Source organism: Muscardinus avellanarius (assembly GCF_963383645.1).
Source record: "Muscardinus avellanarius genome assembly, chromosome: 10".
NCBI lineage: Eukaryota > Metazoa > Chordata > Mammalia > Rodentia > Gliridae > Muscardinus > Muscardinus avellanarius.
In genome coordinates this window covers 24,097,637-24,109,161 of record NC_137796.1, presented here as the reverse complement: position 1 = coordinate 24,109,161, position 11,525 = coordinate 24,097,637, and the positions used below count along the sequence as shown (strand labels likewise).

Below are 11,525 nucleotides of genomic sequence, written 5' to 3'. Positions count from 1 at the left end.
TTACACTTGTAAGACCATGCCTTGAAGTATGTCAGGGGTCTCACTTGTTCCAGCAGCAAATTGGAGCCTCAGATGAGCACATCAAGCACCTGACACAAGGGATTCAAGTGAGAGAATGTTGCCATGGTTAAAAGAACAAACTCTGTGATCACCTTGCCCAGGTTTGACTCCTGATTTATCACCCACTCTTTGACTAACTTGCACCTTCTAATGGAAATAACTCTTCCCTTCATTAACTCCCCATCTGGTAATGGGGTTAATGATACCTTTATCAGGAAGTTGCTATAAAGCGTGAAAAGGTAAATATTATATGTAAAGTACCCTACAGTAAACACTCAACAGATACTACCAGTTTATTTGGGTTATTTAAAGCCTGATTTTCTTCCCCACTTTAATGTCCCTGCACAACATCATCAATTTCATAATCTCTACTGTAATATTCACAACAAAAATGTTTGTGCAATGCAACTGAGTCTTTTTTGTTGTTGTTGTTGTTTTTTCGGATTAGGGAGAAATCGAAATATGCATCCAGTGTTTTATTCCCTGCTGTTCCCCAATATTCCCAGCCCTTCTGATCAGGCTCATTTAGATTCTGCTATTGTCTCCCACTGAAGCCCAGTGACATTTGATACTCTGCAGATTTCAGAGCACATCTGCAGCATTGTGGTAAATACATACAGAGAAAAGGAAGAAGTCTGTAAAATTGAGAACTGAGCAGTTAGCACTAACTAATGGAGCTGGGGTGGGGGTGGGAAAACACGGTTTCCTTAACCAGCATCTCCAGGACAAAGCAGAAGGAAGACCCCCGCCTATGCAAATGGAAATTTGCAACCTATCAAGTTGGGTACCCACTACATGGGATTCCAAATGAGATGAACAACTTCTTGCTCCAGAAACCTTTTCTGGAGCTTTTCCAAACAGTAGCCCCATGACCCCTTTCTTTAATTGAGCGGACTCAGGCCAGGTACAGAGAGAAAAAGGAAAAGTAGGATTCAAGTCATCCCCAGGGTCGATTGATGATTGATTGATTGTTTCCTTAAAGGTATAAACACAAAAATGCTTTAAATATTTAAATGCATGTTTCTGTGTGAACAAAAAATTAATTAGCTGGGAGTATTGTTGAAATATAGATTCTGGTTTAAGTAACCCAGGATATACAGATGTTTAATGAGAATTTCCATTTCTAACTAGCATTCAAGCATTGCAGCAAGCTACCTGTGGTCTACGCATCTTCTTGTAAGTAGGTACTATTTCTGCTGCAGGTCTTATTATATAAAAGAACTCCTAAATATATTGAAATCTGAGATGACAGAGTTGGGGCTTATAAAAGAACGTGCCCATATCTTCTGGATTTTTGGACATTAACAAGGCTTTCTTTACTGCATTTCAAAGTATTAAAGAACTTAGGGACGAAAATCACAGCCAACTTATCCAAATGATTCCAGTGTGTTTGTGTCTCTGTGTGTGTGTGTGTGTGTGTGTGTAGAGGTAAATTTATGTTAAATATTATGGAAACAATATAGTCTGATGAGATATATTGGAAAATATTTAAAATACCACCATCTAGCCGGGCATGGTGGTACATGCTTGTAATCCCCGCGCTTGGGAGGCGGAGACAGGAGGATCGCGTAGGTTCAAAGCCAGCCTCGCTGGCTTAAGAGATCCTGTTTCCAAACAAAAAATATAAAAGAGGTCTGGGAGTGTAGCACGGAGGTAGAAGGGTTTCCAGGAACCCCAGTACCACCAAAATAAAATATATACATAGCAGCATCTAGAAAACATGCATAGCCAGGCAAAATGAAACCATATAAATACTGTAGCATTATTGCACTTCCATAAATAGCTTTATAATTTCATAGTAACTTTTAATGATTCCATAAATAACTTTTCCAGGTAAATAAATAGGTTTTTCACAAGTAGCTCTATCAGAATAATTTTATAAATACCTTTTCAGGTTATTCGTGTTTTTTTGTAAGATTACAAATAGCATCTAAGCTAACTTTATCACCTGAGAACTTAATAGTTTCACACTTCAAGATCATACATAAAACCTTCATGTCTGGTTAGTTGTTGTTTTATTCATGGTAATGGAAATCACTTAACATGTAGTTAGCAGTGCAGCAAGACTGCTCTTTCTTCAAAGTTGTGTAAAATGACTAAAGATGTTTAGCATTTTAACTTATTAATTGCTGAGACTGGCCCACCAAGTGTTTAAAACAGGTATATTTTTTTAAATAGGATTCAAATTGCTAAATGAGTTTCTTGTAAAATCATGGCTTTCAAAAATTTGCTATAAATGAATGGCACTAATTCTTAAGAAAATTGAGAAAACAACATTATAATTTATTTTTCCTCCCACTTTATTCTGTTTTATAACAAAAGCCTAACACAAAAAGAGAAGCGCATAAAATTATTTTTTTAAAACCTGCTAATCCAACCACATATACTACATAAAAAGATTGCCTATATCTTTACAAGTTCCTCTTTATTTTTGTAGTACAATTATTGATGTGAGTCAATGTCAGGAATTAATTTCCCATTTTGTTTTTAAAGTGGGATACTTGGATTCTATTTATCCAATAGACATGATTTGTATGTTTGAAATTTTAAAACAATCTTATATTTTCAATAGGGAAAATATTTACATGAACAACAATGAATAGTAATGTGATAAACATTCTCCTTATATTATTTTTAAAAATCAGGAACATTGGCAATACATATGTGTTTAGTTGACTGAAAAGAGTACTAAATACATAATAAGAGATTGATTTAAAAATTGTTGAATATGTGTAAGTCAGATTGTGGGTATTAGCAGTTTGTTATATTTGTAAATATTTAAACACATATATTCAGTATTTGTGTGTTTATGTGTGCATATATCTTATGTACACATACATCTTAATAGATTTGAGCCAGGCACTTTGACTATATATCACATATTAACTTTATAATTATAGTCTAAGCACATTTTATATCTTGTCTCATATTTATTATATTGCATCTATGTTTTCATGCTATAAATCACATTTTTTATATTTGGGATTCTATCTCTAAGGTACACCTCCAGCCATGTTTATGTTTTTATTTTATAACAGGGTCTTGCTATGTTGCTGAGACTCTCATTGAGTTGCTGAGGCTGGCCCAAAATTTGAGATTCTCCTGTCTCATCCTCCCAAGTCCTCAAATTATAGACATGTGCCATTATGCTCAGTTTAGTTCTAATTTTAATAACTTCAAATTGTTCTTTCAGGTGAATATGCAATTAATAACCTTGCAGGTGACTAGTATTTATGTTTACTCAATTCTTCCTTAATAATTTTGGCTTCACACTTGTAATGTCTCTTATTTTGTTTATATTAACTACCTTGTTCTTTATCCATAAAACTGGACTATATAATCTGACTCGCCTACAAACATAGCACAGTTCTCATTTTTCTTCATGTGGGAAAAATATCTGGCTCAATGAGGTGAACCTTAAAAGACTGACAAAATATGCAAGATTCTTCCTGGAAGAAGTCTGATTGAATTTATTTCTCAAAGTATCTACAGAGATAAGCACGGATTGGTCACTTTGTCACCTTCTCTTTTGTAATGAACAAAATGGATGAGGTGGGAGCATCGGATTACAGAAAGAAAGGAATAAATGATGACTTGGTGCTTATGGGCAAGCTTGTATAACATCCTACATATGTGTGCTTACATGTGCATTTGCATGCCTCCAAGGGTATATAAGGGTGTGTGTGTGCACATGTGGTGGTGCAAGTTTATGCTTGTGCTTGATTAGGGCTTATATTATTCCCTTTGTTTATATTAGCTTCAAAAGATTTCCAACAGCTCTGGGATGGCTGTTATTTCCAAGTCAGGACATTGAGCAAGAGGCAGAAAACATTCGTTGTTTGGCCAGATTGAGACACACGATGCTGACTTGCAGTTTTGCCAAATTATTGGTACACAGGCTCTGTCTGAGTAGGCAGAAGCTTCACAGAACTGACTGAATTGTTCTCACAAGGCCAAAGATACAATTTGGCTGTGGCTGCGTGGCCCAGTGCTCTTAACATGCAAACGGCCAGCAAAAATAATGGCGTTGTCAAGTGCAATTTTCTCACTAGTCGCTGACACCATAAACTGTAATATAGTGTAATTATTTGGCATCCTGTGTCCTTCATACTAACCACCACCCAAACGATTTTCAAGTCACAGGGAAGAGGGAAGGTTAGAAGGTCACATTTAAAGAGAGAAAATGAGTCAGTGCCTTGGAGAGAGAGGATTATAAATAGATGTGGCATCACCAGCCACAGAGTTACATCCAAATAAGGAACACTCAGAAGCCCAGGTAGGAGGGAAACGGTGGCGAGGAAAAAGAGCAGAGGAGTTTATGTAAGAGAGAGGATTTAGGATAGAATAACTCTGACCACCTGGAGAGCAAACCAATTTTTTTTTCCCTAAAATAAAGCAAGAAGAAGAGCTGAGGATCGCAAGAACCACAGAACGAGGGCTAAAGCGATGTGTGCTGAATATATATGTTGCATGTATTTATATTCTTGTTCCATAGGTATTTGTGTCTGAAATATATAATACCCTAATCTACCATATGATTACAAGGGAGAAAATGCAGGCGAGAGAGGCTGAGGAATGATCTTTCCTAGCTACTTTGAAGTTGAGCTGAATTAGAAAGAAGCCAAAGATATATATATATATATATATATATATATATATATATATATATATATATATATATATTTTTTTTTTTTTTTTTAACCTTAACTCAAGACTAATCCAAGTTCTCTGCTTTCCACAGCAGTGGACTAAAGCTTATGAACATCCAGCCCTGGGGTCAGGAGGAAACTTCTTATATTGAAATTCTCATCTCCAATGTGATGGTGTGAATAATTGGAGCATTGAGGAGGTGCCTGGGAAAGGAGGGTGGAGGCCTCATCAGTGAGTTTGGTTCCCATATGAATGAGGCTTAGAGGACTTGCTTGCCATCTTCCTGCCTGTCAGGATACACCATAAAGATGGCAGTCTGCAGCCTGGAAGAGGGTCCTCCCCAGAACCCGACCTTGCCTGCAGTCTGATCTTAGTCTTCAGGCCTCCAACACTGTGGGAAATAAAAATCTGTTGGTTATAAGCCACCGAGTCCATGTCAACTTTTCTAGCAGTCTGAACTAAGACATTCAGTTGCGCTGACCTTCTCTCGGCTCTATAAATAACCTTGCACATGCTATGCCGGGAATGCTTTCTTTCTTCATCCAGACATCCTGGTTCACCTGGCTAATTGTCTTAGCTCACAGCTTGTTTCCTTAGGGAAGATTCCATCCTTCCGCAGAACAGCTCAGCTTCTTCTGGATGTGCTTTCCAATGAACCGTGTTCCTTCACTTCAGAGTACTTACCTCTGCTTTAAAGTGACATTTGTTCATGTGATTATTACTTCTTTTGTAATCCTGGGGATCAAAGTCAGGGCCATTTGAGCTCTGAGCTCCAACCCAAACCCTATTTTATATACTTATTTATTTTTAAGAAAAGGATCAGGCTAAGTTATCAAGGCTGGCCTCCGACATAGGATCCTCCTGGCTCAGCCTCACAAGCACTGGGATTAGATCAGTGTTTGTTTAGTACTAAAACATCACTGGCAACGGGACATCAGCAGACTTAGCAGGTAGTAGATGCTTAGTAAATAGTTATGGAATGGTCTTATTTATCATATTCTTACTTATAGCAGAGGATCTCATGATGATATAAAAGCTGTCTATCAGAAAGAACAAATTCACATTTTGACACAATGACAATTTTTTTTCCTGTCTCAGTTGCAAGATTTATCACAAACCACCATGGATATTCTCACTCTCTTTTCTAAGACCAGAACAAATAAACCTAGCTGGGTTAAGAGTCCCTGGAGCCACATTGTTCTTTGCCAGAATTCCCAGAGAAAATCTTTGTGGGAAGTGTGTGTGACAACATGGGATGCTCCGTACTTATGTTTTGTGAACAGGCTGTGCACCACCTTGTTTCACAAAGAGCTGGCAGTGGGGGGAAAGTTCGCTTGTCCATTCTTTACCTTTCAGAAACTCAGGGAGAAGATGTCTGCTTCAGTTTGTGCCCAGAGCACAAAAAGTAGTTAGAGGATGAGGGGGAAAATCATGTGCTGTTATTGCCACTGGTAAGGAAGATGGTCTCTACAGGGTTAATTCTGCAGTTTCTTGAAAGAGAGTTGCTTTTAGTAAGTGGATCTTTCCATCTTCACTATCTCCAAGAAACATCTTAAAAGTCTATACATAGGAATAGTTGTTTAAAGGCCCCAGCTGGTCAAGCAATATAAGAGAACATGAAAACCCGCAATGGTGGTGCACTCTTGTAATCCCAGCATTTGGGAGGCTGAGATAGGGGCATCTCAGTTCTCTGAAAGCCTCAGCTACTTAATGAAGCCCTTTGAAACTACTCATTGAGACCCTGTTTTAAAATAAGAAGAATAAAAAGTAAGGCTGGGGATGTAGCCCGAAGGTAGAAATGCCCCTTGATTCCATCCCCAGTACCACCAAAAAAAAAAAAAAAAAAAAGGAACATGAAATTAAAGTATGGAACTCGTTATTAGAAAATGCCACTTATATTAAATCTGACTAAGTTTATGTGGCTTTATAAATTCTTCCAATATATACGCAAATAATTCACTCATGTATTCATGCAAAATATTTTCTGAGAAACTTCCTATATGCAGATAGTATTTTAGTATTTTAGGTTCTGGGATATTTTAGTATAACACAATGAGCAGGAAAAAAACATTAAAATATTTTCTTTGGGAAATTTAGAATCTAAGCAAGAGAAAAATCATAAACATGATATATATGGTGTTAGATATTGGTCATCAGAAGAATAAAAATATAACACAGAGAGAGGGTGTGAAATATTGGGGAGAGACATATTTTAGGCAGAATGGACGGGAAAGGGCTCTCTAAGAATATGACTTCCAACTTAATTCTAATTCAGCAGGAAATATAGAAGCTTTTATTTCTCCTGAACCAGAGTGTCCAGTCTGTTATCTTATTCCCATGACTCTGCATAAACCTTTCTGTTCAGTTGGCGCTCCACCCTATTCCTACCCAGCAGACTGAGTTCCAGACATTTCACAAGACACATTGAAAACCACCTCCACTCTTATCCTTATCAACCTGGACCATGGAAGGGTCTCCTCTTCAGGCTTTCAGAGTCTTTGAGGCAAGAGTTTGCGTGTTTGTCAACAACTACTGCTACAGACACACACACACACACACACACACACACACACACACACACACTTAAGAATACAATCATTACCAAAGTTACTGTGTGCCAGTCACTATGCATCTGTTTTATTTACTGTTAAATATACTTATTTATCTTATTTGTATAATCCTTGAAAACCTTCAGTAACTTCCCTCAAGATTAGAGCCCAGAAAGAGGCAAGATCCATATTTAAATCTCTGACGAGTCCATCTCAAATGCTCAGCTTCTTTTTCAGCATCTAGCTGCTACCGATATGTAAAACCAGATGATCAGATGATGGATGGTGTCAGGGTATATGTGCAGCTCTGAAGAGCCAATTACTCGAGAGCCGGCTCTGCCCTTGAGCTTGAACTCAGCCTGCAAGGTCTGGGGCCCCGACTACAGTGACTCGCAGGAGGGCCCTTTAAAGAGCAGGTATGCTCATAAGTAACTAATGCTTCTCAGCCAGGTTCCCGGGGAGCTCTGCAGTGAAGTGGTTGAAAGAGTCAGATGTGGAAGAATGTGCACAGAGATAAAACGTTGTAAAGCACCGGTGGGCACCCCGATACGGATCGTCTTCGCACTCAGCCTGACGCATAATCTGGAGCAGTCACCTGGAATGTATATTTTGGCTTTGTGACAACCCCAAATCCTCAAAGGCAAGGCTGTCATAATTCAGAAGCAATTTCCTTGATGGGAAAATAAGTCTGAATGAAAATGTTTGTAGTAAAGCTCTTCAGAAAATAAGTTTAATTCTGCTTTAACAATTGTTTGGGAATCGGCCATGGTGCAGGGAGCAGAGCTCGATTATAAACAATGTCTGTCACTGAGACTCAGGGGCTTTTTGACCATTTCACAATCCTGGAGTTGCCTCCTAATATGTCTATCATGCAGAGAGGCATGAACATCTCGAGTGTTACTGAGTTACACAGGGAAGCGAAATCCTGGTCATACGCTTTATCTCTATTATTTCATGTGGAGAATGGAGGCTAAATCAGCCATCAGAGTCTTAGTCCAAAACAAACCTTGCTTTAATTACTTTTCCTCTGCAGATAAAAATGGAATGCTCTCCTGGGCACAGCATGTTCAGTTATTTACATTCTGCAAGACAGGACCAGAGTGATATACCTGGCTAATGAGGATAACCACGGAAAGCAAAGAGGCAGTCTCTAACTGGTAAGTATACATTTTCAAAGCTCCACATGGTATGCAAAGGACTCGTCTTAGAACTGGTTAAAGAAATTTTTTGAATCTCCGAAATTGCTTTCTGAACTCAATAACTCTTAGGTGCAAATTATAGTTTAAACTCCAGGTACCTAGTTACTAATATGTAATAGGGTATGGTGAGTGAAATTATGGCCTTGAAAATCTCCAACGAGACTTAAATGCAGGTAACTCATTTACTGGCTCAGTAATCTTGGTTTCATTTATTCATCCATTGAAGGTTTGGGTTTTGCATCGACATAAAAAAGATAACGTTCGTCAAAGCAGCACATGTCCCAAACCCATGAGGCTAGATGTGTTTTGGGGTTCAGAACTTTTCACATTTTAGAAACATATGAAGCTTCATGAACTACACACTAAGTGACAGTCTCAGCAGGTCTGGGGCAGCACCTTGTAATCAACTACATTAATACTTCTGCAGTGAAATATATGAACAGTCACAGTAATCGGATGCATTATGACTATAAATAGCCTCCAGTCAGTTCTGCTACCCGAGTTTGTATCAGGCATATAAAAATCTTTCACAGGTTTTTATACTTTGGATTTATGTAAAAGGAAGTACAAATCATCTTGTACACATATATTTTATATGTATGTATGTATATATGTGCATATATACACATACATGGACACTGATACACCAATAGATACAAATACATATATGGACAGGTCTATTCTTAAGATACAAAAGGCTTGTGCCAAAAAAGTACTTTTATAATATTATTTACTACATACCAAGCACTCGGGATTGATCAGAATGTGAGTTCTTTGAAAAAAAAAAGAATTTTGCTTTATGGATATGTCCCCTTGTGCCTAAAGTAGTGGCTAGCATAGAGGAAGGGCCCAGTAAGGTCCAATGACATATCCTTAGCCAACCAAGCTTTCTTTATCCAAGGGCAACCATATGAAAAGAGAAAACATAACACTTGAACAGGATCAATTTATTTAGCAAGACAAGGAGTAGAAGAGGTAATGCAATCATATATTCCTAGTGAGACACAAAGAGTTAACTCAGGTTTTTAAGATCAATATTTAATCCTCCTTCTAATTTTCTTTTAAATCACTGCATTTGGGAAATGAATAATATTGGCACGACTCATTTCTGAATCTAGCTTATCAGGAAAATCTCAGCCACTGGCAGGCTCATAATTGGAATTTTACCTATGAAGATAATGTGCGTGAAAATTAGCAGCTTATAAACATTTCTGATGATAAACGTGTATCGTCTTCAATAGCCCACAGAATGATTCTGGAAAGCAGACAATCTATGTCTACACAAAGAACTTGCCAATAATAACAAAATAAATATAAATCTCTCTCTCTCTCTCTCTCTCTCTCTCTCTCTCTCTCACACACACACACACACACACACACACACACACATACATACACACACACTTGTGCACATACACTACTAAACTAAAATTTGTATTATATACATTTTATTCATCCAGACAATGAATCAACCACTTTCCTATTACAAAGTATAACATACAATAGTACAAGGCACTGCTAAGCGTTTACATTAAAATCTTTTCTTTTTCCATTCTTTGGGTTGAAAAAATAAACATTAAAAAAGAAGAAAAAAATCTACCTGCAATGGAAGATACATGGCCTTAAATTAAAACAAAACAAAATAATATCTTAACAACTGAGGTGGTAGGAATTCAAATGGAACAAAAATACATATCTCTTCAAGTACTAGTCCAAGTTTTACAAACTAGAGATTTAGTGTGGAGAACTCTCAAATAAATGCAAAAGAATGCATATCTGTTTGTGCAGTACACAAGCATTGTACTATTGTCTAGGGGGCAAAAGAAGTGCGTGGAGGCTTTCTCCTGAGGGCTATTTTAAATTGTTACCATGGGATTATTCATATTCCTAAAGAAACCAACAGGTTACCTAACAAGCCATCTGGTCTAAAGGATTTACAGCTAAGTGTAGCATCAACTGTGGGCAATCTTATGTTAAACATCTAAAGACCACGAACAGACCCTGAAATCAGGATCTTAAAAAACGAAGCTTACCCGGCCAACAAGAATCGGTTCAGGTCCAGAAAACTCTTCCAGGACAAACATTTGATTCCAAACCCAGCCTCTTTTGGAGCGGTTCAAAATCCGCTGTTCTTCACTCAGCCTGTTTAGTCCCAAAGGGGATCCACTCATTAAAACTTGAGACTGATTCATCGGAGCCATGTCAATACAAGGCGGGAGAGTACTCCATAAGATTATTAATGGAGTCCAGAGATCCAGGAGCATTTCCGCTAGCCGTTCTGGCATGGTCCCACCAGTTAAGCAAATCACCACGAAAATGAGACAATTATTTTTTTTGCCTCCGGTCTGCAGCCATCCAATTCATCACGCAGTGCGGAGCGTGTACTTACAGCTCTGCCACGTGTTGAGAGCAGGAGAAAGAAGCTCACATCGTCTAGGCAGCTTTTCTAAGACCACAATCCACTGGCTTTCCTTCTCATTAAAATTACCTGCAAAATCAAGGAGGAAGAAAGATAAGGGTCCACCGAAACAGGCTTTAAAACCATGTCCCTGCCTTTCAAAAGAGCCTAAGAAGGACAGGAGGCACTTCCCAAACTCTTGAGCTTAAGGAAGTGGACCTCAAGGTTGAGAATCAGCAGGCTAATAAGTCCGTTCATTTTTAAGCTTCATTTAGATTTCAGTGTTCATTGAGTAGCTGTGGCAATGATCAAAACTGCTTTAGGTAAATCTCTTTCCCTCTTCCTTTCTTTTCTTTTTCCTCCTCCCTTTCTCCTTTCCTTTTTTTTTCTTCTTGATTTTCTTCTTCTCTCTCTTTTTCACCTTTATCTTTGTTTGTAATGAAAGAAAGTTGGGATTTATGTAGAATAGACTGCAATCTTGTTTTTCCCTTTGTGGGGGGGATGCTTATTCAAAGACAAGTTATGCTGAATTCTGCAAAGAAAGTAGCCTTTAATGAGTCATATATATGAGACTAGGGAAAAGATATCCTAATGTTGATAGTTTTAGCTTTCAGTACCTATCAAAAGGAACTTCCCAGTTCGAGGTGCAGAACACAATTCTCTGTCGGG

At 38.0% G+C, this 11,525-nt stretch overlaps 1 protein-coding gene across 1 annotated transcript in view; it reads right to left on the bottom strand.

Annotated features, from left to right (window-relative positions):
- The window catches only part of CDH8 (cadherin 8), a gene marked incomplete at both ends in the record, with an annotated part of 366,073 nt that extends 355,330 nt beyond the window's left edge, over positions 1–10,743 (bottom strand). Inside the window, one exon of the mRNA XM_080704548.1 lies at positions 10,492–10,743. Coding sequence (XP_080560674.1) covers positions 10,492–10,743 — 252 coding nt within the window. The remainder of the gene's footprint in view (positions 1–10,491) is intronic.
- Between the last annotated feature and the right edge of the window lie 782 nt (positions 10,744–11,525).